This window comes from Drosophila elegans, unplaced genomic scaffold, assembly GCF_018152505.1.
Source record: "Drosophila elegans isolate 14027-0461.03 unplaced genomic scaffold, ASM1815250v1 contig_208, whole genome shotgun sequence".
In the NCBI taxonomy this organism is placed as follows: Eukaryota; Metazoa; Arthropoda; class Insecta; order Diptera; family Drosophilidae; genus Drosophila; species Drosophila elegans.
In genome coordinates this window covers 7,112,299-7,135,486 of record NW_024545578.1, presented here as the reverse complement: position 1 = coordinate 7,135,486, position 23,188 = coordinate 7,112,299, and the positions used below count along the sequence as shown (strand labels likewise).

The 23,188-nt window shown below is 42.2% G+C and overlaps 9 protein-coding genes and 1 non-coding gene across 12 annotated transcripts; 6 read left to right on the top strand and 4 right to left on the bottom strand.

Annotated features, from left to right (window-relative positions):
• The first annotated feature begins 217 nt into the window (after window positions 1-217).
• LOC108146415 lies at window positions 218-923 on the top strand. Its single transcript, XM_017272418.2, has one exon. The coding sequence runs from the start codon at window positions 303-305 to the stop codon at window positions 867-869; it is 567 nt and encodes a 188-aa protein (XP_017127907.1). The 5' UTR covers window positions 218-302; the 3' UTR covers window positions 870-923.
• Window positions 883-4,030, bottom strand: LOC108146414 (coiled-coil domain-containing protein 186). The gene is made up of 7 exons (XM_017272417.2): window positions 3,225-4,030; window positions 3,037-3,156; window positions 2,909-2,972; window positions 2,691-2,845; window positions 2,486-2,628; window positions 2,163-2,343; window positions 883-1,942 (listed from the first exon to the last, which is right to left on the bottom strand). The coding sequence occupies exons 1-7, from the start codon at window positions 3,921-3,923 to the stop codon at window positions 998-1,000; spliced, it is 2,307 nt and encodes a 768-aa protein (XP_017127906.1). The 5' UTR covers window positions 3,924-4,030; the 3' UTR covers window positions 883-997.
• On the top strand, window positions 2,043-2,115 carry Trnam-cau. The gene has a single exon. It is a non-coding gene; the product is annotated as a tRNA-Met (tRNA).
• Window positions 4,031-4,104: 74 nt separating the features above from the next.
• LOC108146471 (probable tRNA N6-adenosine threonylcarbamoyltransferase) lies at window positions 4,105-5,376 on the top strand. Its single transcript, XM_017272489.1, has 3 exons — window positions 4,105-4,270; window positions 4,335-5,020; window positions 5,077-5,376. The coding sequence occupies exons 1-3, from the start codon at window positions 4,156-4,158 to the stop codon at window positions 5,317-5,319; spliced, it is 1,044 nt and encodes a 347-aa protein (XP_017127978.1). The 5' UTR covers window positions 4,105-4,155; the 3' UTR covers window positions 5,320-5,376.
• On the bottom strand, window positions 5,334-6,420 carry LOC108146472 (fat body protein 2). 2 transcript variants are annotated; one of them, XM_017272491.1, is made up of 3 exons: window positions 6,238-6,420; window positions 5,781-6,179; window positions 5,334-5,721 (listed from the first exon to the last, which is right to left on the bottom strand). In XM_017272491.1, exons 1-3 carry the CDS (start codon window positions 6,379-6,381, stop codon window positions 5,431-5,433), a joined length of 834 nt encoding a protein of 277 aa, XP_017127980.1. In that variant the 5' UTR covers window positions 6,382-6,420; the 3' UTR covers window positions 5,334-5,430. The 2 variants fall into 2 exon arrangements, with proteins under 2 accessions (XP_017127980.1, XP_017127979.1); XM_017272490.1 differs by having other exon boundaries at window positions 5,781-6,182; window positions 6,238-6,419.
• Window positions 6,421-7,187: 767 nt separating this feature from the next.
• On the bottom strand, window positions 7,188-11,676 carry LOC108146466 (tubulin polymerization-promoting protein homolog). Of its 2 annotated transcripts, none has more exons than XM_017272481.2 (3): window positions 11,541-11,676; window positions 7,952-8,354; window positions 7,188-7,548 (listed from the first exon to the last, which is right to left on the bottom strand). In XM_017272481.2, exons 2-3 carry the CDS (start codon window positions 8,345-8,347, stop codon window positions 7,363-7,365), a joined length of 582 nt encoding a protein of 193 aa, XP_017127970.1. In that variant the 5' UTR covers window positions 8,348-8,354; window positions 11,541-11,676; the 3' UTR covers window positions 7,188-7,362. The 2 variants fall into 2 exon arrangements, with proteins under 2 accessions (XP_017127970.1, XP_017127969.2); XM_017272480.2 differs by lacking the exon at window positions 11,541-11,676 and adding an exon at window positions 8,606-8,623.
• A 3,496-nt stretch (window positions 11,677-15,172) lies between these two features.
• Window positions 15,173-15,963, top strand: LOC108145808 (pupal cuticle protein Edg-84A). The gene has a single exon (XM_017271398.2). It carries the CDS (start codon window positions 15,202-15,204, stop codon window positions 15,961-15,963), a length of 762 nt encoding a protein of 253 aa, XP_017126887.1. The 5' UTR covers window positions 15,173-15,201.
• A 1,406-nt stretch (window positions 15,964-17,369) lies between these two features.
• On the top strand, window positions 17,370-18,020 carry LOC108145631 (cuticle protein 6). Its single transcript, XM_017271167.1, has one exon. The coding sequence runs from the start codon at window positions 17,370-17,372 to the stop codon at window positions 18,018-18,020; it is 651 nt and encodes a 216-aa protein (XP_017126656.1).
• A 341-nt stretch (window positions 18,021-18,361) lies between these two features.
• LOC108145707 (trichohyalin) lies at window positions 18,362-19,752 on the bottom strand. The gene has a single exon (XM_017271268.2). It carries the CDS (start codon window positions 19,737-19,739, stop codon window positions 18,483-18,485), a length of 1,257 nt encoding a protein of 418 aa, XP_017126757.1. The 5' UTR covers window positions 19,740-19,752; the 3' UTR covers window positions 18,362-18,482.
• A 1,160-nt stretch (window positions 19,753-20,912) lies between these two features.
• Window positions 20,913-22,168, top strand: LOC108145705 (alcohol dehydrogenase 1). Its single transcript, XM_017271266.1, has 4 exons — window positions 20,913-21,056; window positions 21,113-21,340; window positions 21,404-21,577; window positions 21,802-22,168. The coding sequence occupies exons 1-4, from the start codon at window positions 20,964-20,966 to the stop codon at window positions 22,084-22,086; spliced, it is 780 nt and encodes a 259-aa protein (XP_017126755.1). The 5' UTR covers window positions 20,913-20,963; the 3' UTR covers window positions 22,087-22,168.
• The last annotated feature ends 1,020 nt before the right edge of the window (window positions 22,169-23,188 follow it).

Sequence of the window (23,188 nt, the reverse complement as noted above, 5' to 3'; positions counted from 1 at the left end):
ATTTCTATAATTATGAATTATTAAATATTTCTACTATTACTCTTACTATTGATTAGCGTTCTACACAAAAATAATATATTTTTATGCACATTTCCTCAAACTTTAATTTCTTTGGCGCGCAGCATTTCCAGCCTAAAAACTTTTCCCTGTTAACACTGTTAAGTTAACAGCACTCTGTTAGCTATCAACAGCGCTGCTAAATGCGCCGGCACAGCTGTTCGACCATTCCAGTGAATGGCAAACTGACGGTTTTTTAACTTTTACCAAAATTTCAATTAAAACTAGTTAAATATCACGATAAAATGGCCCAAAAGGTGATCAAGTACTTTGGCCGGACCACGGACTTCCGCGGCAACACGTTGTGGGAGCTGGTCTCGGATCTGCCCAACTGGGGAGTGGGTCGCCTCCTCATACGTAACATGTTCCAGCGATATCCGGAGCCCTGCTACATGCGGATTCTGAAGGTGCAGTCCGTGGATGAACAGCCCGGCGAAATCCGCAAAGTTCGAGTCACCGTGGAGAAGACCTGGCGCGGAGTAACCCAGCCCAAGCCCGTGGAGATCTACAGCACCAGCTACAAGGCGGACTACGAACTGGTGCCCCAAAGTGAGGAGGCCAAGTACCTGAACAACAACAACAAGGTGCAGCCAGTGGTGCTGCCCACCAAGATTGACCTGCCACCTCTGCTCCGCGAGCTGGTCTCAGAGGAGACGGGCAATCCCAATCCACAGATGAAGGTGCACTACAAACTAACACACAATAAACTGGCCAGATTAGCCAAGGATGGTGAGAAACCAACCATAAACTTCGAACTGGGTGTGGGACAGCCCAAACCCGTGAGCGCCAAGCTTTACGAAGGATTATTATAAGTCTGGGACATTGTTAAAATATTAAATACACATATATTATACACTTAAACTAAAGCTCATACAATTTGTACACTATCTTTACACGGGTTAGACTCTGGAATGGAATACAGTGTTTAAGAAGACTGGCATTACTTCCCGTTGACCTCCAGGGATCGCAACTTCCGGGTGAGATTGTCCACTTCGAGGCCCAGCACATCGAGGTTCTCTTTCAGCGTGATATTCTTCAGCAGCGTGTCCTCCAGCACAGCTTGCAGCTTCTTGTTGATCTCCAGGGAGAGCTCCAAAGACATGGCCTTGCTCTCGCCGCTCGCCTTCGAGGATCCTCCATAGATGGCCGCCATAATCCCATTCCCATACTTGACCAGCTCGCTTTTGTTCTGATCGCTGCGCGACGTGGTCAATGCGCCGGCAGTCTGATCCCTGAGCATGTAGTGCTGTACCACCTTGGACTTCTTCTGCACCTCGGCCACCAGAGCGGCCGTGTGGTTCTCCAGGAACTCGATGCGTTCCGTTTGGCGGGCAGTGGCCTGCTGCAGACGCAATATCCGCTCGACGAGGACTTTTTTGGACGGAACTGCTTGGAGATCCTGCTGCGGCGGCGGCTGTTGAACTGTGGTGGCACTGCTGGCCACCGTTTCCGATTCGGAGGACTCGCTGGCCCGCCGGCTGCCGCTGTGCAGGCTACCGTGGCTACTGGAGCGACTATGACTGCGTTGCTGGGGATTCTCCGTTGGGTAACCATTGATCGCCTGCTGGCAATTGCTACAGTAACTGATGGGCACCTTGGAATCTGTAATTCCCCTCTTATACTTGTTCAGCTCCCTGTGAAGTTCCTTAACCACTGTGGCATGCTTGTGCTGGATGGCTTCATAGTCCCCCTGGACATCTTCCAGCTTTTGCTTGGTCAGCTCGTACAGCTTGGTCTTTTCGGATAAATGCTTGGCCAACAGAAGACGCTCCTCGCTCTTCTCCGTCGCCTCCAAATTAAGTTGATGCTCCAGTTGATTATATTTGGAGTCGTAGCCCAGTTTCTCTTGTTTGAGTAACTTGTTCTCGGCATCTAAACCTTGGGCCTGCAAAGAAACATATTAAGTTATTAGATCCTTCGTCTGAATTAGGTTGCTTTCGGTATCTACGTTAATAGGAGCTGGTTAGAATCTTTGGATATTCATAGCCTCGGTGGCGCAGTTGGCAGCGCGTAAGTCTCATAATCTTAAGGTCGTGAGTTCGAGCCTCACCCGGGGCATGTATACTTTTTTTCTTTTTTTTTATTCCCTTTTTATTTTTACTTACCTTGGCTTCAGCCAAACAAATGTCATTCTGCAGTCGCACAATTAGCTCACTCATTTCCTTGTTAATGGTAAGTAGCTCCTGTTTCTTCACTTTGAGTTGCTCCATATCCAAATCGTTTTCTTGGACCAAAGCCTCCAGTTGTTGGATTCGCTTTTGTTGATCCGCCAACTTTTCTTCGTTTCTAAAATAGTCAAAATTATACATTTTTATTTGCAAATCGATAAAGAAATACCTAAGGGAACTTAAGTTTTGGAAACGGAAATTTGCATTTAGGAAATTTGGCAGTTTTGGTTAGGATTAATTATTCTAAAAACAAAACTTACAAGGTGTTCTGAGTACGTAAAAGCTGAAGTTCGTCTAGTTGTCCCCTGAGTTTAGCAGAGTTAAGCAGCTCATCGCTGTAGGAAGCCTCCACGGAGTTGTGCAGCTCCCTTAAGCGATCGAATTCCTGGGTGAGTTGGTTATGCTGTAATGCAAAGAATACAAAGTAATTAGAAACAATCTATAGATACCATAACTTGACTTTACCGCTGAGTTAATCTCTTGAAGCTGTTGCTGCAGTTCCTTGTTGGCATCGCTTAGTCTTTGCTGCTCTTTGGTGATTTTATCCAGAGCCTCAGTCTTGCTGGTGATCTCGTGTTTCAAGAGTATTGTGTTGGCTTCGAATTCCATTTTAAGCTTCTCTGTAGGTAAGAATAAGAATAGGTGAGTCATTTGTAAACAGTTTTTAATGAAAAATAACTTACCATTTGCCTTCTCCTCCAGCTTATTGGGTGCATTCTTTTCCTCTTCCAGTTTGCGTTCAACAACCTTAAATGGGAATAAAGTTTAATAAATGAGGATAAACTATAGTACTTGGATAATCAATCCATACCGCCTTGGCCTCTGTTTCGATGTTCAGTTTGTTTATGTGATACTTTAGCTTGGACTCTAAGTGACCCATTTCAATTTTGTACTTTTCGAATTCCCGCTGATACTTCCTGACTTCGTTGCTCTGATAACACCAAGATAAAATGGTTGTGATAAGAGGTTATTCATCTATAGTTCAACTTTACCACCCACCTTTTCATCGATGATGTACGTCATGCGGGACTTCTCCTCGTTTACAGCCTGGAATCTGGCGGTCACATTCTTGACCTCCTTTTTGGCCTCGGCCAGTTGCTTCTCCACCGCCTCCTTTTCCTTCTTGGCATCGATGAGCAGCTTCTCCTTCATGGCAAACTTGATGACGGTGGCCTCCTTTTCCTTGTTGGCCATGTTCATTTCCTTGCGGCAGGCCTGCTTTTCCTTGCCGAGGATGGCGTTCTCTCGCTGGATGAGGGTGATCATGTTATCCTTCTGGTTGTTGGAGGTGCGCAGCTGGTCCAGCTGCTGCTCGTAGTTGCGACGCTGCTCCTCCAACTGGGCCAAACAGTGGACATGGCACAGAATATCGTTCTGCGGGAGCTTCGAAGGATTCGTCTGCAGTTCGTCCTCCTCCTTTTCCTGTGCCTGAAGATCCTTGAATCGCAAAGTCAGCTCTCCTTCATCCAATGGCACTTGTTCCAGGACGGCTGCCTTGAGCTCCTCCTCCATTGTGGTCCCATCCTGGTCACTTTTCACATTGCTTTCTTCCAGCTGCTGGTCAATAAAATCAGCTTTCAGTTCCACGTCTTCACTTGATTTCTCTTCGATGTGGTTTAAATCACGGCCAGAATCCCCATTTTCCATTATATCCGGACTCTGCACCTCAGCCGGCGTTGGTGCCTGCGCTGATTCCATTATTTGTTTTAATTATTTTATCATTTATTCAAATTTGACAATGAAATTCGCGTATTTTTAGCTATACAACAAAGTTTGCTATTTGCAAAGCAGCTGTTTAATTTTAAGAGTTGACTACCCTGCCACTGCAGTGTGAACGTACTATACCGCTGCCAAAATCCACAAACACAAAAAAGGGCCACACTGGTGTTTGTTTACATTGCAATTGTTATATTTTTATTAGATTTCAAACATGGTTTGCGCTTTGGGCATTGAAGGCAGTGCCAATAAAATAGGCATTGGTATAATCAAAGATGGTGAAGTGCTGGCCAATGTGCGGAGAACTTATATAACGCCACCGGGAGAAGGTATATGGGGATTCTAACCAACCGGCATTTTACAGAGATTTCATCATGATATTATATGCAACAGGTTTCCTGCCCAAGGAGACGGCCAAACATCACAGAGAAGCCATTCTGGGCTTGGTCAAGGCCAGCTTAAAGGAGGCACAGCTAGAACCCTCCAACTTGGATGTCATTTGCTACACAAAAGGACCAGGAATGGCTCCTCCGCTGCTGGTGGGCGCAATCGTGGCCCGCACGTTGTCCCTTTTGTGGGACATTCCTCTGCTGGGCGTGAACCACTGCATCGGACACATCGAGATGGGTCGCCTGATCACCGGGGCCCAGAATCCCATAGTGCTCTATGTGAGCGGTGGAAATACCCAGGTGATTGCCTACTCCAATAAGCGATATCGCATCTTTGGCGAAACCATCGACATCGCGGTGGGCAATTGCCTGGATCGATTCGCCCGCATCATCAAACTGTCCAACGATCCCAGTCCGGGCTACAACATCGAGCAGCTGGCCAAGCTTAGCAATCGGTATATTAAACTGCCCTATGTGGTCAAAGGCATGGATGTGAGCTTCTCGGGGATTCTGTCCTATATTGAGGATCTGGCTGAACCTGGCAAAAGGCAGAACAAGAGGAAGAAGCCGCAAGAGGCGGAGGTCACTGACTACAGCCAAGCGGATCTTTGCTATTCGCTGCAGGAGACCATCTTTGCCATGCTAGTGGAGATCACAGAGCGCGCCATGGCCCACTGTGGCTCCAATGAGGTGGACTATAACCCCTTTCTGTATTAATACCCTTAGCTAACCCACTAAATTTCCAGGTCCTCATAGTAGGAGGCGTGGGCTGCAATGAGCGACTCCAGGAGATGATGCGTATTATGTGCGAGGAGCGCAATGGAAAACTCTTCGCCACGGATGAACGTTACTGCATAGACAACGGCTTGATGATAGCCCATGCCGGGGCGGAGATGTTTCGCTCGGGCACCAGGATGCCCCTGGAGGAAGCCTTTGTGACCCAGCGTTTCCGCACGGACGAAGTGCTAGTCAGCTGGCGCGAGGACTAATCACAAAAGAACTATTCAGTGTGCTTTGTTTGTTTATTAAATAACTAATTTCCATAATTTGTTCAGATGTTTATAGTGTGCTGCTTTAGCATATAAAGAGTTTAGCCCCGCTTAGAGTGCCTGCTCCTTGCCCGTCCACTGGGCCTTCATCTCCAAAGGAAAGACTCGCTTGCCTTCGATGACATAGACAGCTCCGTTCTTATCCTTCTCCAGCACATTCAGAATGCAGCGAGAGACATCAGCGGCACTCTGCTTGTTCAATCTGTCCAGGATCCTGTAGGTCTCGTCACTGGTCTCCGGGAAGATGATCTTCTCCGTGAAGTTGGTGAACATATCCGTCATCGTTGCTCCAGGACAGACAGTCACAAATTTAATGCCTGATCGCTGATAGTACTTTTCGTTCTGGATGGAAAAGAAAACAAAATTGTAAAGAGGAATATGAGAGAGATCTAAGCAGTTACCGCCAAGCAACGGGTGAAGTTGATGATGCCCGCCTTAGTGGCTCCATAAACGGGAATGATGAACATCGGATCCAGACCCACCACCGAGCTCATGTTGACCACAATGCCACCCTTGCCGCCGTTATCCTTGCCCATGTAGGGCAAAGCACTCAGCGTGGAATTGATGATGCCACCCAGATTCACCAGCAGAGTCCTCTGCACATCCTTGTCATTAAAAATGCCAGCCACATTGACCACAATATCGATGTTGCCGAAGGTCTTGGCTATCTCCTCGTAGGTGGCCTCCACACCCTTCTTATTGGCCACATCCATCTTGACGATCATGACGCTCTGCGTGGGATGAGCCGCCCGTAGTTTTACAAATTCCTCCAAGTTGTCCTGCAGATCGATGATGGCCACCTTCTGGGAGACAAAGTTTTAAGGAAAGACTATACATAGAGCAGAGTGATTAACCCACCGCTGCTCCGGCGGCCAGGAGCTGTTTGGACACCTGCAGACCAATGCCTCCAGCTCCGCCGGTCACCACTGCATTCTTGCCGCGAAAGGACATCTTGGGCTGGCTGATACTTGTAGTAGTCGGGTGTATTCCTTGCGATTTCATCAAGCTCAGAGCTCTTCAACTGAACTGCTGACTTGGCTTAGCACTGATCACCGCTTTTATAGCTATTTTCCAAGGGATATATGATATATATTTGAGTGACTTTGGCTCGACTGCAATCAATAGCTAGTTTTCCACCTGCTCTGGGTTAGGATTATGCAAACTCAAGCCGCCATATCGATTTCCATCACTATCTGGTCGCTCTAGCGTTCAGTCTGCTTCACACTGCTCTGGTTTTTGCGATGTCAGCTTTGTAACATTGATAATGTCATTACAGAGATAATACAATGATCTCTTAATAACCATCTTCCAATAAGATATTCTTAATAATCAATGGCATAGAACCTAGGCACTTTAAAATAACTAAAACTTTTTTTTTTGGGTCAAATCTTTTCTTATAGTTTTTATTTTCTACTCAGAAATTTCCTAATCAAGAGTGGTTTTCTATTTCTATAAATTCTTAAAAAATATAAACCATTAACCGTTAAAACCACAATACAAATAAAAAATCAATATGGACATTTTTAAGTGTATTTATTAAGCAAAACTCTTATGAGAACAAAACATATCCACGTATGTATATGTATGTCGTATATCTTTGGTTTCCATATATGATAATTAAATTTCTTTCACAAATTTCAATATTAAAAGTTTATCTCGTATCTTAAGACTAGCAAACATGGATTCAAATACCATGAAAGATATATAAATTTGATTGGGATTTGCTTTTTGAACTTTTTTGGGCCACTTCAGAGTTGTACGTATCGAGGGAAAACGTAAGGAAACCATAATTAAAGAACTCAAAAACATAATCAAAATATATCAATTTATTTGTAAGCACTTAAATTATCACAAACTTAGATTATGTACACAAAGATAAATTACTGCAGCTACCAAACGAAATGAGAGACATTAACTAAGGAAACACAAAAGTTAGAAAGACATTTTTTAGAGAGAATGGGCGGTTTAAAATTGGTGATTCCCTTATTTGTTGGCATTGTCGTAGGTGTCCTTGTGCTGATAGCCACTCACATAACCAGATCCATCGACCAAATTGCGCCTGCCGGCGATTCCCTTGCCCTTTCCGGAGGCATCGAAGCGTTCCTTGTGGGAACCGGTGTACTTGCTTGTGTCCGTCAATCGATCCACGGCAGCTGCCGCCTTTCCAGCCTAAAAAAAAAGTTAACCCAAATTACATTAAATCATTCATATACACAGAATAATATTTATGATATGACGACTTAGCAAAAGTTTTTACTAAAATCAGTAAGAGCTTGATTACAATTTGTGTGATGTACTAAAATTTATATTTAAACAACAAATTTTAATTCGAAATTGTTATTTTTCGGTTCGTCTTGATTTATTTTATAAGCATATAAAACTATGTTAAATTTTGATGTTATAATGGCTTTACAAACATCAAGAACTTTGAATAATTTTTAATTAAGAAATCAAACAGATATTCAGCTGGTTAAATCTATAAATATTTAGGAGATAACTTTTGCAAGGTATCATTCATATTAAATTGATCATTGCCAATCTTTTTGCACTTAAGGCATTAAACAAAACTCACCGAAACGGAAACCACTCCTGGAGCTCCACATCCGGCCAACTTCTGCTTGATCTCCGACAGCTCCACCTTTTTCGTCTTGGCCAAATCCTCCAGGAATTTGTTGTAGTCGCCGAGTGAGATCTTCATGGCCTTGAACTTCTTGAAGTGGATGCCCGTGTCGGTGGTGGTGATCTTCTTGTCGATGACCTTGGCCTGCTTCATCCACTTGTCGCTCTGCGAGAGCGTGATCAGCTTGCCGTCGGACTTGGAGTCCCCGAACTTGGAGAAGGCCTTGAACTGATCCGAGAAGCTAGCCTTGGGCTCATCCTCCAGAGCCAATTGGGCCAACTCGGCCGCCGGAGCCTCGGGAGTTGGAGCTGGGGAAGGGCTGCCATTTGCTGCTGCTGCCTCGGACATGCTGGATCTGCAATTTAATTTAATAAGTTTATTAAATTCTTTAATGTACACACAGACAGAGATTATAAACCATTATGGCTTAAATAAGTTTAATCTCATGCCGAAATACCTCCTTCTTCGATGGAATTAGGGTCATAAAAAGTTTATATTTATCCCTAGCCAGTTTTTCATTTCCCCACTTTGTTGTGGTTTCTGCTATCACGCAACTTTTTCCTAACTGCGTAATCTGGTTAGGAAACCACCTACGCATTTTCTCACCTGTGAGCTACAACACTAATCAGCATTGCGGTGGGTCTTGTCTGTCTTCGTCAACTAACGAGCTTCAATTCCCATTCGTATCTTTACGAGAAACTTATCTGTATTTTACTCACTTTCCTATCAACATGATAATACAGTTTATACTGGACAATAACAAAGCCATACCCACCCAAAGCTAGACCAAAGCTCTCTCAGATGTTTTTTGAGAGGTGGAAAAGTGGAAGTGATCCAATACTGAAATGGCGTCATCTGTTTGGTTTCCCCATCACCCAACGAAGTCAATTATCGTCTTTTTGCAAAGCCCAAATAAACAAAAATAAATAGTCAACAGGTTTGACTCACCTAGGCTTCTCTAAAAGGGGTCAGAACTTAGCGGTAGCTTGCGAGATCTATTATAATAAGTCTTTAACATACAGTTACCAAAGGTTAAGATTGGTTTATAAAACATTGCTTAAGGGTAAAGCCGCAGGCAACATAAACCACTCATTTAGATGAGTTTCAGAAATTAAACAGTTCTGAAACCCAAATGTTGCCCCTAGGGTATTATTTAAAAATAAATATTTATAACTTTTCAAAAAATCTACTTTATTTATTTATTTAAAGATAAACTGTTCATTTTCCCTTACCCATTCCCAAAAAATACCTCACTTAATTTGTTGGCCATCGAACGTGGCATAAATTTGTACGATAATTTAGTTTTGAAATTGCTAGTAGCATAAATTGTCGTCTTGTTTACAGGCTACCCAACACGAAGTTGAAAAAGGCACCAAATCCTCATCCTTCCATAAACAGTAAATAAAACGTGAGCATTTATTGGCGGGGCCATTAATTACGCACCACTTAAGGTTGGAAGACTGAGCCCCAGGAGAATTGGAAGCTGTTTGGGGGAGCCATTTAAGGCGGCGATAAGATGGGACTGCAACCAGTTTGGAGGCCTCTGTCCGTGAGATATGAGGCTGTGGCTTGTGCCTGGACAGATGTTAACAAATCGAAAAGGAAGGGGTATATATGCACCCAATCGCCGTGACCTTGATGCAGCCCGTCGAGCATGTCAAATACTATACCACCCCCCAATCGAATACTGAGTGAATCGAGTCGTCACTGCTTATGTCATCGCCTCATTACGCCGGCTCTTGATTACGCTGCTCTGGGATCAGCTTCAAACTAGCTCTGGGGTGAGGCAATTTCATAGCCCATATATTCCCTAGATAATCCACCGAATTCATCTATTTAATCCGACTGAATAATTGAGAGCATTGCATGCAACACAAGTTGCCCCTGTCATTAATCATCTTATTGGACCTGGGTCATTGAACTTGAACTCCGCTCAAGACGAAACAAATTACCAAGCGCGTCCCCGCGAAAGACTAATGGAACCCTTTACTCCGCCCCTACTTGTAATTGGAAGCCATAAATACCGGGGAACAAGAAAAGTTGACAAACTACACCACAAAAGATGTTGGAATATGCAAGAAGGGCTTTACAATGGCAATAAATCAAAGTTTAACGACTAAAGAATGCTCTGAATATAGTAGTTTTTAAAGTAGTATTTTCTTTAAGGAAAGCAATCGTTGTACTAAAAATTACTATATTAGTAATAAAATACCTAAATCCGTTATGATTGTTAGACAGTAAAATTATACATCAAAGTTCTTAACCAAAAAAAAAAATTAATTTGAGTTGATATATAAAGAAGCCATATTCCATCTATAAATAAAAATTATGTAATAAATTACCTCACTTCAAACCGGACAAACCAATCCAAAGCTTTGGCAAATCTTATTACGACACAGGATGTGTTGAACTATTTTGGATACTACACATTTAATATACCCATTTTAAATTGTCTTTGACAACTCAAAGTCAACATGCCCCTCGCGAACATGACCGCAGAATATCAGGCAGTCTGATGGGGAGCGTGGATAGTCTAAATCAGAAATAATCCGCTTTGACTGCCAGACCATAAATAATTCGTTTCTTCTCGATTTGCCATCTCTGTTTTGGTTTCTTTCTCTGTATTTCTGATCTGGCGAACAAGTTCTCATCCAGCTCCAGTCAGGCATTGCGAATTCGTTGCCAACATTTTAATTAGTTTTTCAACCAAAATGGTAAAAGTTAATTGGTAATATTTATGGCAAAAATTTGAATGGGAACATGAATGGGTTATAGATAGCCATGTATAGAAAAGAATGGACTTCCTGGAGAGGAGGCCGAGTAATTATAAGCCCAACCTACCTCAAGTGTATTGTCCCAGAGCAAATGAATAAAGGAATATTTGGGTCATCTTGTTGTATATTTATAAATGGAATGACTGGGGGAGAAGAAACATGAAATAGTGCACCAGATATGAGTATACATGTTTGTATATAAACATTCTGAAATATTAGCGCCTCGGACTGAATGCATAAATTAAAGTGTTTTTTTTGGCGGGGAGGGGGAGCAAAACAGGAAGCAAAGGCGATTTCAGATATAACTCGCAACGCAATAGAGAAATCATTGACTTAGGGGACTTATGCTCGGGGCATAATATATGTATGTAATTTATACCTACATCACCACTAGCCCAGATGACATCACTGGGAGCTGGGAAACGCGCAAGCGCCAGTTTGGAGAAGGGGTTTCAGGGGTCGGGGTACTGGAATTTCAGACTGATGATGATTTAAACACACGCATATATACACACACGGAAATAGGGAAACTGCGCCTAAAACAAGGCCTCCAAACGGAAATTGAAAACAACGATGCCCCAGGAACAATAGAAAAGGGGAACGCGATTGGCGGTAACTGGGTCAAAATCTGCTCTTGAAATGTTATAAAGCCTTTTCTTTAAATGATATATAAGCCTAAGACTGAAGGCTGCTTAAAGGTTCAGGACATTTTTAAGAATAAACCCAACTAAATTTAAAAAGTTTTCCTTTGCACTTCACCAACTTACATTTGCTTAGAAAATGTACCAAAACTGTTGAATAAATTTCTAAAAAAAACTGTATGTTTTTACTCCTTAGATATTTTCCAACTACTTTAAGGCAAACGCGCGAATGCTGGCGATGTCGAAACTCAACTGTTTGGACAAATGCGCAGCCACTGGCTAGCAAAGGCCCAAGCGGCGTATGAGTGATATTTTTGTTTTGAGTGAGCTTTCGTTGAGTGAAACAAAAACTTAAAGGCATTAAACATCCTATACAATATTTTATCAAACGGAAGAGAGCAAAACAAATTATGAGCAAACATAAATTCTTAACTTTCTGATTGAGATAAAGAAAAAGATTGAATTTTATATACACTTTTATACTGACCCCTAATTTTTTTCCTAGCGATGACTTCATTTCACAAAATTTTATACACCGAAACTAACAGCGAAAGCCACACGACGAAGCCATTTATCAAGTAAAAAAAAAAAGAAACAAACGAGACCTAAAAACAACTCAGAATAACAAAAGTGACGTTGGGCCACAAAGTCTTATCAGGCCAACAAGTTTCACTCAAACATTTGGTTTGTTGTGAGTGTGATTCTGGACACAAAAAAGCTTAAAGCTTTCCCTGAATTTGAATAGCAAAAGGGGGCGAAGGGGTTTTCCATATAGTCTGAGCTAGTAAAACAGTCAATTTGTATGTGTCCGCCGCCAAAGCAGAAAACGATGCGTGAAATTTTTGACAAAAACACGCACAACAAGTGCCAGACAATTGGAATTACGAGGGGGGGCTTTGATGGGAATGGTTTTTTCAAAGTGTTTTGGGGGTGTGCCTAAGACTAGGGGCCATGCTAACCAGTGAGCTCATGCCTAAGTATGCAAATGAGGTTTTCAAGCGATTAAGAATAGTTGGCCGGCTTCTATGGCAAATGGGTTCTCTGAACTCTTCTATTTTGGGCAGTCAGGTAAAAGTAAAAGTCAAAAGGAAATCATAAGGAAATTGCTTCGCACACAATAAAATTATTAAACACAAACTGAAACAACAAACCCCGGCCCAAAACCCAAAACAAACCTTAAACGAAAGAGAAAAAAAGAAACTCAACGCTTGACATTGATTTATGGGAACTGACTGTCAGAATTATTTGGTTAGTTTCGTAAACCACGGGCCACATGATGAAGTCATAGCCCTGGCCCAAAAGCAAAGCAAAATGCAAAGCAAATACATATAAGTCTAAATAACCAGGCTAAAAAAGCTTGAAAACCCTGAGGTGACTTTAATGAAGTCTCAAGCTAATTATATATTAAACAACAAATTTTTAATATTGCCTAGTTATTAAATTACACTTACCAAAGTTTGATTCTATATAAAATAAAAACATATATGAAAAGTTTTCTGAATTATAGAAAATTGTGGAACTTATGTAAAAACTCGCTACTTAAAAATTGTTATTATTTAAAATAAACATTGTGGTTTGTGATTTAAATAAAGTAAACAAATAAATAGTGTCCTCTTCTCAATTAGTCCTCTTTCAAGGGCATAAAAAACGGACACCTCCATTAAATACAAACAAGAGTCTTGCCACCTAGCCTATCTTTAACACAACTCTAATTAGCCACGAAGTGAGAGGCAGTCCAAAGACCAGATGATGGTTCACAAATCAGTGAACAGCCCACGCCAGGGGGCCCAAGGAATGCCACCAGGTAATCCAGACCAGATTGCCCAATCCAACTTCAATTCCAGCCCCAGAACTAACGAGATCATTAAGGCTGGCAGGAATGGCGAGAATTGGGCTTTGATTGAAACTAAGTGCCAACGGGGCTAACATTAAAACGCACTTATCAGCCGGGTCCGTCAAGGCCAATGTGGTTCTTGCAGCTGCTCCTTCTCCTAATCGGGAGCGAAGTTTAAGCACCACAGATCAGCGGCATCCGATAAAGCCGCGGCTAAAAATAAAATCCCAGCGAAGGAGGAGCAGGAGGTACCAATGCAGCTGCAGTGGCATCAGGAGCGGACTTAAGCCATTTATTAAGGGGGTTTTTCATCGTTTAAATAGATTACTACATAAATTGATTAATCCGCGAACGACTGACCCTGATTTAAGATTTCAACTTGTTATATTACAAACTAATTGAAATACTTCTAAAGCTTTATTTAAGGACACAATTTTTTATTAAAACTTTATAATTCTTAAATATTTATTTAAGTTTTTTTAGATATATTGCCAAAATATTAGTACTTCTGTTTGGTTGCGAGTCAGGATATATACCTTATATATTAATGTGTTATAAGCAACAACTTTTGGACAACACAATAAAAAATGTAGGTACTTCGAATCGTTATTTATTTTAATGGCCAATAATTTGTGTTAAGCCCATACATAAATAAAATATTTATTTGAAAGACAGAAATTCTCATACTATAAAACTCCCTTTTAGTTCTTTTTAACTTATAAAAATATAAATTATAAACACCTTTGGCAATTTGATACAAAATAGTTTATATGCATTTCAGGTCTCAATAAGATTTTGCATAAAAAAAAGAAACACATGGTTTTTCTAAAAATTTGGAGGATTGTGAGACCCCCGAAATCCCCATTGCACCAGCCACTGGAACTGAGGACTCCAGTGTCCAAGTTGGGGCCAAATGTGGCCCTTGGCCTTCACTCACCTTGAGATGCCGTTGTTGCCGTTGTTGTCGTCGCCGGTTGTTGCCACAGTTGTGGTTTTTGTTGTTGTTGTTTTGTTTGTTGTGGCCCCGTTGCAATGTTCGGACCAAAAAAAAAGAGGCTGAGATGCCACAATTCAGCGGCAGCAACAACAATTGCATATCAATTACACGCTGGGCTGGATGCGGTCTTTGGCCTTGATGGTACTCCCAGCCAAGGCCCTCGATTCGGCTGCAGATGTAGATGCAGATGGCAGGCAGCGATTGCTCCTCCAGCGAAGGAGGAGATGCCTCTGCCTCCCTCGATTGAGCACACTCCAGCCTTGGCCACAATTAAACCAAATTGACACCGCCTTCACGAGGAGGCGACCCCCGAAAAGGGGGAGTGAAAGGCGGAGCTGCAATGCCCGTTAACGACACAAGTGGACAAGACATCGCGATCGCCTCGTTTGCATTGAAGTGCATCTGATGGATGCATTTGGAGAAAAATTAATAATAATATTTAAACAATACTGTTAAATTATACTGTCAAAACTTCACTTTTTGTCATAGAGCTTAAAACAAAATTTAAACATCTTGGGCTTCAATAATTTTAAAATTAAATAAAGATAATAAGGATGAATCCGTATTTGTATAATTTTAAAACATGATTTTGTTTAATTATTAAATGTTTATAGTTTAAATATATAAAAAGAAAGTGTTTTTTAATTTGTTTAGCATGCAGTAAATAATAAAGCTACAAAACTGATCCTAAGCTAAATTTCAACACTAATAGTTTGATTAAATGATAAATTTGGGTATTTGTAAAATTCCTAAAATATATTTTTTACAGTGCTGAAGAATAGTAAAATCGGCAGGGACAGCGGGAGCTGATCGCCAAGAACCTCGACCAAAACCAGACCTAGAACTCGCACAAGAACCTGCTGGGTATAAAAGGATGCAGAGCTAGGCTCAGAACCAACAGTCACGAGTGATCTTACGAGCAAGACTCACCTGCAGGAATCCTTAATCGTCGAGCCATGAAGTATCCACTTCTGTTATTGGGCAGCCTGAGTTTGGCCCACGGACTGGCCCTCTACTATCCGTATGCGTACAGCGCCGAGGGAACCGCCGTGTTCACGCCCACCCAGCGGCAGTACATCGCCAAGGATCGGTTTGGCCAATACGCCTTTGGCTACTCGGAACCGCTGTCCAGCAAGCAGGAGACCCATACGCTGGACGGAACCACCAGGGGTTCCTATAGCTACGTGGATGCGGAGGGAAAACTCCAAACCGTTAACTATTTGGCCGATAACGATGGTTTCCATGTGGCAGCCACCAATCTGCCAAAGGCAGTAGTTCCCCAGGAGTCGCTGGGAATTGGTCCCAGGAGTGCGTCGCATCCGGTGGAACATCCCGTGGAGCATCCCGTTGTGGTGACACATCCCGTAGTCTCACATCCTGTTGGCCAGCATCCCGTTGAAATTCATCACCCAACTCCAGTGGAGAGTGGACGCAGTGCTCAGCCCGAGGTACATCATCCAGTGGAGCATCACCAGCACTCCGTACCCGTATCCGGATCTCCTGTAGGACATGTCCAATCGCCTCATCCCGTTGCCGATACCGTGGAAGTGGCGGCGGCCAAATCTCTGCACCTGAAACGCGTCGATGATGAGGGAGTGCGCAACCAACTATTGAGCAAAGTTCCAATCCCAGTGGCCCGCAGCCACCATGTGGTGGTTCCGGCTCCTGTCTACGGATACACTATTCCTCGGTACTACACCTCTGGTTTCTACTACTGAGGCGATGCAGTCTGCTCCCGATTTGGATGATTATTAAAATGAATTTCGAATTTAAATAAAAAAAATTGTCAATCAGTCTGAAGCGGTTTGTGTTTTGGTCTTCAATGGGCTATTTTTGGCAAATTTTATTTACGATTTATTTAAAACATTTCTTAACTTGTTTGATTATCTTATATGTTTTAGCCTAAAAGTGCATATTAAAGTTGTTAAAGCAGTTAGCTTTCTTCGTAATATCAATTAGTTTTTAACCTTTTTTTAAACTATTGCTAATTTGTGTTGATAATATTAAACCCTTGGTTTCGAAATAGCTTTTATGACGTTAATTTTTTCCTGAGCATGCACCGGAGCACCGGATTCCGGTTAAAGTTAACCCCAGCCTGCAGCTTAACCCCAGGACCGGAACCCGCTCACTCGGACCCTGTCCTACCTCAACCTTTTGGCCCCAGTCCAACCCATCACATACCGCACACAGCATAAACTCTTCATAAACGTAAGGCGAATTTTGATTTCAATTAAATTTAATAGCAGCATAAACAACCGCAAAGGCAACAACCGAAATAACTGAAACTGGAAATGGTAGCCGGCATGTCCTATAGCCCAACCTGGTTCCTTGACCCCTCTTCGACAATTCCAGGCATACACTGAGAGAAATGTATGCTAAGCTACTAAAACAAATCACTTACATTATACAAAAATTTTAAATTAAACGTTATGCTTAAATGTGTGTAATAGTTAAACACAAAAACTTTACATTATGTATTTTGTTGGCAATATAAATAATAAGTCTCCAAGAAGTGTAGAAAATAATTTACTTTTTATTTTATAATCAACGTATTTTTCTAAGCATTCAATAGGAAAGACCCACTTTATGTTGAGCCCAAACTTTTTCTTCTGCGTACAGTTTTTCTCAGTGCACATCCAGACCCACTGAAAAGCAGACTGATTAAGTTCTTGCATTGTGGCATTGCGGAACGTTGTTGGTTGTCTCCGAACATGTCCACATCCGATACCGATACTGATACAATACGATACGACACGATACTATATGTGTTGGGTGCCCCTGCCGCAGATGAAAACAAATTGCGGCTTTTGTGCTCAAATTTATGCTGAACTTGTTGAAATCGAAATCGACAAAATATTTATGTACGAAAATGTGAGGAAGCAGAGGAAGAGGAAAAAGGAAAAAGGAACAATAATCCAGGCTGGTGGAATATGAAAGTAAAAACCCAACCGGACGACCTTCCTGAGAACGCACGAAATTGTACATTTTTGGCAGTAGGCGCCGCCTATAAAAGGCAGAATCCCGAACCGATCCCAGCACAGAGTTCTCTAGAGCGAGTACTAGTCGACCACACTAGCAGCGCCTTAAAAAATAAAATACATATATAAATACACCGCTTGAGAAGATGCAGTTCCTCAATCTTTGCCTGATTTTCACCACCATTGTTTTGGCTACCGGATCACCGACCTTGGAGTATGGAGCACCACCAAGTTCGGATACGATCAGTCAGTACCACACCCAGGATGAGCATGGTCAGTATGCGTATGGCTACATGGCTCCACTCTACTCCAAGCACGAAACGCGAACCTTGGATGGTGTGATCCGTGGAACCTTCTCCTACGTGGATGCCCGTGGTGAAACTCAGACTGTGGACTATGTGGCCGATGCCGAGGGTTTCCATGTGACCTCCAGTCTGCCAAATCAGCAGGCCAATCAGGAAACACCGGAGGTGGCTGCCCTGCGGGCTCAGCATCTGGAAGCCCACAACCAGGCCAAATTGAGGTTGGCCGGAGACTCCTCCGTCGGTCCTCAGCCCGTTCAGGATACTCCCGAGGTGGCTGCCGCCAAAGTGGCATTCTTCAAGCGTTTCGAAGCCGAGAAGCTGCGCAACCAATTGCTCGCCGAGAAGAAGGTCGCGGTGATAGCACCTCCATCTCCCATTGCCGTTCGCTCCCAGCCGGTATATATCTATCAGCCCACCACAGGATTCGTCTACAACTATCACACTAAGTCCCAGGCTCAAGTTCCCTTCAGAAACTACCTGCCAGTGGCCTAATCTTGAAATTTCACTTCTTTGAAAAATTCTGTTAATTGTTGAGCAATAAATGATGCAAATTGGATTTTAAAAATAATATATGTTTTTTAAATTCTATCTTATATTTACTAACCCTTTGTCCAACTATTTTCTTAACTACTAATCTAAGTATTATTTTATTGTTTCTACAGTCTATGATTTTTATCCGAATTTGGACTTCACTTAATGATGACCATAAAAACACTGCAATTAGTTTCTTCAAAGAATCATAAAAGAAACTGTCTTTCAGTAGATTTAACTGGCTTAAAATATTCAGATTGATTAATTTAATCTTAACCCACATGTGGAAGATAAAAAGAGAATTTAATTTGGCACAATGGTGCTCTGTCTTGCATTTATTCTTAGGAAACACATCAAAGTTACACTTCATTCTGTTCCACGATCATAAGTCGGCCTTGATCCACAGTACGTAGCCTAAATCCTTCAATTGCGTTTGCTCACCAACAAACTGCGACTGAGGGCCACTGGACGCAGGGTTCTCAGCTCCGTGGGCGTGGTCACACTGTACTTGGTGTTGGGCGAAACCAGGGTGTAGTAGGCACCGATCGGCACACGGAGATCACTGTTGTCCAAACGATCCTCCAGCAGTTTCTCGCTACTGGCCAAATCACCGAGCTTCAGATAGCTGCTGGAACTGAGATCGGACAGGGAATAGATGGTTCGCAGGCGCAGATCATTGGCATCGCCATCGGAGGAGCTCGGCAGTTGAAGAAGCTGGGAGCTTTGGCGATCGATTTGACGATCATTTTCACGGTTGGTATTCGATTCCCGTAGGTTTTCCTGGTTTCGGGACTGATCTTGTCGTTGATTTTGCCGGGACTCTTGATCTTCTCGCTGATCTTGGCGACGATCATCTCGCTGGTCCTGTCGTCGATCTTCCCGCTGATCTTGTCGCCGATCTTCTCGCTGATCTTGTCGCCGATCATCTCGCTGATCTTGGCGGCGATCATCTCGCTGATCTTGGCGGCGATCATCTCGCTGATCTTGTCGCCGATCTTCTCGCTGATCCTGTCGTCGATCTTCTTGTTGCTTCTGCCTTTGATCCAGTCTTTGCTCCTGCCTCTGTTCCTGTCGGATTTCCTGATCCTGATCTTCCCTGTTCCTGGGCAGATTGCCAGATCGCTGCCGATCGGCCAGCATGGCTGAGAGCTCGGCCCGAACTCTCTCCAAGATCGCGGCATCCTCATCGGTCAGGCTCTGCTCCCCCGACTGCTGATCCTCGCCGTTGTTTCTTGTCTGATCCTGTTGCTGTCGTCTGTCCGCCTCCTCGCGCAAACTGGTCGCTAAAGCCTTCTCCCGCGCATCCCTCAGAGCATTTAGGTGGGACAGACGAGCCTGCTGCACTTCCTCCGTATCTGTTACTGGCAATGGAGCCCTGCCCTCGTCCACCGGAGCTTGGGGTTGGTTACTCGCCTCGGCCTTGAAACCCTGAATGCCATTTGCCTCATATCGAACAGTTTGTAGTTTGCCATCGGCATCCACGTAAGAGTAGAAGCCCCGGGAGGTGCCATCTCGGGAGGAGTATTCGGCCCTGGCCGCGTTGTCGTCGCTATAGCCGTAGGAGTAGAAGGCTCTGGCCGTGTCCTGCTCCTGGTAGCCACTACTTGGCCTTTGAGGCAATCCAGCAGCCGAGACAAGGGCCAAAAGCCCAGCCAGAATCGTCCAAGTGAAGCAGTGCATCTTCTTCTTCTGATTGCTCTAATGGAACTGATGCTGCAGTGGCACGACGGTGGGTATTTTATACCACCTGTGGGTAATGGTAACACGAGGCGCCACCCACCACCCACCACAGAGTCTGCACAATGACCTCGAAATCCGCAAGTCGATACGCCGCGATCTGATTGGTGTCGATTTGCTTTTGGGGCCTCTGGTTCGCTACCGCACGGATGTTGCAATAGTGAACTTAATATTGAGACACGGATCCAATGGTTGCGTAATTGGGCGGCACTTCCAGCTGAGATCTGCGTCCCCACGGATGTGGCAACCGCAACCTGGATTCGGGCGGAAAACAAATGGGGGAAATAGATTTGTTCGCATTTATGGGATAAATAGTCATATTCGATTACTTGCTGGCTTCATTAACGCTTGGCTGACACAGATATGTGAAGTGCATAGATATGGTAAGTGGCCCATTGAGAGTATTGTAAATATCCGTATTTAGTTGAATATATATACATTTATACCTAATCGGTTAGAATTTTGTCACTTTTTAGAAGGTTTAGGAATGATCTTTATTGAATGTTGTTCACTCATTAAGTTTCTTTTTCTTAAGATGAGTGAAGGGTAGTTACATTAAATTCATAAAATTCTTTTTAATTCGATAAAAAGGCATTTATAGTCTTCATATCTTAGTAAAAAGCACTAGTCCCTATAGTTGTTTGTGATTAAGCAAACGACTACCTCAAATAGAGGTGAGATAACAATTACTTTGCACTTCCATAGTAGTGTTTTATTAATTAGCAATTCGCATCAGTGCTGCTGTTTTAACAAATAGGCAGATCAACAATAAACAAACGTTCATAATTAATTATTGTTATTAATTATGAGCAACAACGAATTCTTGTGATAGTCAAAAAATTTTAAATATGACTAATGTCTGAAAAATCTAAATCAAACACGGATATTATGTGCTTAAAATTTAGCAGCGTGAAGCGTTTTAAATATCTAAAAAAAACGTCATATTGTCAGCACTATAAAGCTTAAATAGTTATAATTGAAAGAATATTATTATATTTACTCTCCGAGAGCAATATGGCCCAAAAAGCTTCGTTTGAGCGAGAACGGAGAGCAATTTTCAGATCATATGGACAAGGGGTCGAAAAATTCTAACTATGATCAGTTTGCCACTTGGCGCCGACTGAATTGCACGGAATCGTTTAGAGTTAGTTAATTCAACAGTGCGACATGGATTTGGCCGGCAAAAATGTGGTTTACCTTGGCGGATTCGGCGGCATAGGCCAGAAATGTGTGCAAGAACTTCTGCAGCGGCAAATAAAGGTGTGTCTAATACCGCAAACAGCAACAAAATGTACCCTAATTAATGTCTTCATTAGTCTCTGGCCATATTTGATTTGGTTGAGAATGCCGATGCTTTGGCTGAGTGGAAAAACAAAAATCCCAACACGGATATTTTCTACCAAAAAGTGGACATCACCCAGAAGTCGAATATCGAGGCGGCTTATAAGGAAACTGCCCAGAGATTGGGTCACTTTGATGTGGTGGTCAATGGCAGTGGACTAATGAACGATCGTCTGGTCGAACTGACCATTCAAATCAATCTGGTAAGTGAGTTGCTGAGCTTATTTCCCTTAAAAAGAGCTTTATTCATTTATCTTTGCCCAAAGCTGGGAGTTATCAACAGCACTTTGACCGCCTTGGAGTACATGGACAAGGCCAAAGGTGGAAGAGGTGGACTCATTGTAAATATATCCTCAGTGGCCGGACTGCAGCCCACGGCTCTAATGGCCATTTATTCGGCGGCCAAGTCAGGTGTTACCACTTTTACCAGGGCAATGGCTGTAAGTACTAAAATTCAATTCTTCGGTGTTTTTATTTTTTTTTGTGCCCATTAACTTCCCTAAAAACTAGTTATATTTCACAAGTTTAAAATTCATTACAGTTTTTTTTTAAATAATTTTTAATTTAGTTTGCAAACTATTTTGAAACAAATAACTATATACAAAAAATTGAATTTAAATTTAGTTCAAGAATAAATTTGTAATATTATTTCAACCCTTTTTAGAACCCCATTTATTACGCCCACTCTGGCGTTGGCTTTATTACCATCTGTCCGGGATTCACGGATACTGGACTTTTGGAGGATATTGGCAACAAGACGACCTTCACCTACGAAACACCCATGCTGGCCATGTTCAACAAGGTTAAACGACAGAAGCCAGAGGACTGCGCCAGCAATTTGGTTCGGGCCATCGAGACGGCCAAAAATGGAGCAGTTCTAATGCTGGAGACGGGTGAAACTCAAGAGGTGGATATGCCAGACATGTGGAAGCCTCAGTTTGAAAATTAATTCTGCATTGTTATTGTTTACATATAAGTAATCTCTTACGGTTGGTTGGTCATTTTAAAATAAATGTTATTTATAAATTTAATCAAGCTTGTTTTATACTTAATAAGGCCAGATGGACCGCAAAACAGATTAGATTGCCATACAGCCAGTACGAAAGCAAGTCATATTAAGTGGGTCACTCAATTTCGTTTATGTTTTAATTAATAGCATTTCGAACAATAACAATATTATTTTTCCTGAAGAGATTAGCACAAGTAACATTACTTATCTCGAGATAGACCTCCTTATATACATATAAAGTTTAGATGAGCTGTATATCTTGGTGGATTCGACGGTTAGTCCAGAAACGCCAGTGCATTATCTGGATAGTTGGTTACTATTAAATTGTTTTAATACGGTAATAAAACCGTTTCTATACTTATCAAGCCCACAATAACCGCAAAAACAGATCGCATTGCCAAGCAATCAGAACCATATCAAGTCATATCAAATTAAGTTGTTGAATTCGATTAAGTTTCTTTTATTTAAATTTCAGGCATACACACACAAAATTGAGTTTGGTTTTAGTTTTGTTTTTTTTTTTTTTGGTTTTCCATATCTAACATTTACAATGAATTTTGAAGATAAATATACATATTCAGCACATCCAAGAACATACATTATCGATTAACATTCCACAAAACTAGAAGAGATGTTGTTGTTCGGTAATCCGAAACTTTTGATACCCTAGACAAGAATTTTCGAATTTTCGTGGGTTAAATGGAAACATTTCCAAGTATTATAAAAGTTTAACGATTAAATCTGGGAAAACAGCAAACATAGGAACTAATAAACTAATAAACTAACTTAGCTATCAATTCTCAAGCTGCCAGCAGCGATTAAATGGACAAAGAATATTTTAGCAATATGAATTCTGATAGATATAGATGTGGCATATAATATGAAATATCTTCCTTTCTGGGGTATCATAAACATGGACACAGACCCAAAAGTATTCTGGGGATCGGTTAAGGAGTAGAAGCACGTCTTCCGTTTGATAGGGAGAGTGGGTATAGCTTTTCCGTAGAATGCATGTAAAATACAATCACTGCTTACATAGTTC

Excerpts from the sequence above, each read along its gene's own strand:
- LOC108146415 (XM_017272418.2), top strand. The coding sequence starts at position 303 with ATGGCCCAAAAGGTGATCAAGTACTTTGGCCGGACCACGGACTTCCGC.
- LOC108146414 (XM_017272417.2), bottom strand. The coding sequence starts at position 3,923 with ATGGAATCAGCGCAGGCACCAACGCCGGCTGAGGTGCAGAGTCCGGAT. Across the intron at positions 2,973-3,036 it reads TCGAAACAGAGGCCAAGGCG|GTTGTTGAACGCAAACTGGA; the intron begins GTATGGATTGAT and ends TTCCCATTTAAG. Across the intron at positions 2,846-2,908 it reads GCTGGAGGAGAAGGCAAATG|AGAAGCTTAAAATGGAATTC; the intron begins GTAAGTTATTTT and ends TCTTACCTACAG.
- LOC108146471 (XM_017272489.1), top strand. The coding sequence starts at position 4,156 with ATGGTTTGCGCTTTGGGCATTGAAGGCAGTGCCAATAAAATAGGCATT. Across the intron at positions 4,271-4,334 it reads TATAACGCCACCGGGAGAAG|GTTTCCTGCCCAAGGAGACG; the intron begins GTATATGGGGAT and ends TATATGCAACAG. Across the intron at positions 5,021-5,076 it reads CCCACTGTGGCTCCAATGAG|GTCCTCATAGTAGGAGGCGT; the intron begins GTGGACTATAAC and ends CTAAATTTCCAG.
- LOC108146472 (XM_017272490.1), bottom strand. The coding sequence starts at position 6,381 with ATGAAATCGCAAGGAATACACCCGACTACTACAAGTATCAGCCAGCCC. Across the intron at positions 6,183-6,237 it reads TCCTGGCCGCCGGAGCAGCG|AAGGTGGCCATCATCGATCT; the intron begins GTGGGTTAATCA and ends TTTGTCTCCCAG. Across the intron at positions 5,722-5,780 it reads ACTTCACCCGTTGCTTGGCG|AACGAAAAGTACTATCAGCG; the intron begins GTAACTGCTTAG and ends TTTTCCATCCAG.
- LOC108146466 (XM_017272481.2), bottom strand. The coding sequence starts at position 8,347 with ATGTCCGAGGCAGCAGCAGCAAATGGCAGCCCTTCCCCAGCTCCAACT. Across the intron at positions 7,549-7,951 it reads CAGGAGTGGTTTCCGTTTCG|GCTGGAAAGGCGGCAGCTGC; the intron begins GTGAGTTTTGTT and ends CTTTTTTTTTAG.
- LOC108145808 (XM_017271398.2), top strand. The coding sequence starts at position 15,202 with ATGAAGTATCCACTTCTGTTATTGGGCAGCCTGAGTTTGGCCCACGGA.
- LOC108145631 (XM_017271167.1), top strand. The coding sequence starts at position 17,370 with ATGCAGTTCCTCAATCTTTGCCTGATTTTCACCACCATTGTTTTGGCT.
- LOC108145707 (XM_017271268.2), bottom strand. The coding sequence starts at position 19,739 with ATGCACTGCTTCACTTGGACGATTCTGGCTGGGCTTTTGGCCCTTGTC.
- LOC108145705 (XM_017271266.1), top strand. The coding sequence starts at position 20,964 with ATGGATTTGGCCGGCAAAAATGTGGTTTACCTTGGCGGATTCGGCGGC. Across the intron at positions 21,057-21,112 it reads TTCTGCAGCGGCAAATAAAG|TCTCTGGCCATATTTGATTT; the intron begins GTGTGTCTAATA and ends TGTCTTCATTAG. Across the intron at positions 21,341-21,403 it reads TGACCATTCAAATCAATCTG|CTGGGAGTTATCAACAGCAC; the intron begins GTAAGTGAGTTG and ends CTTTGCCCAAAG.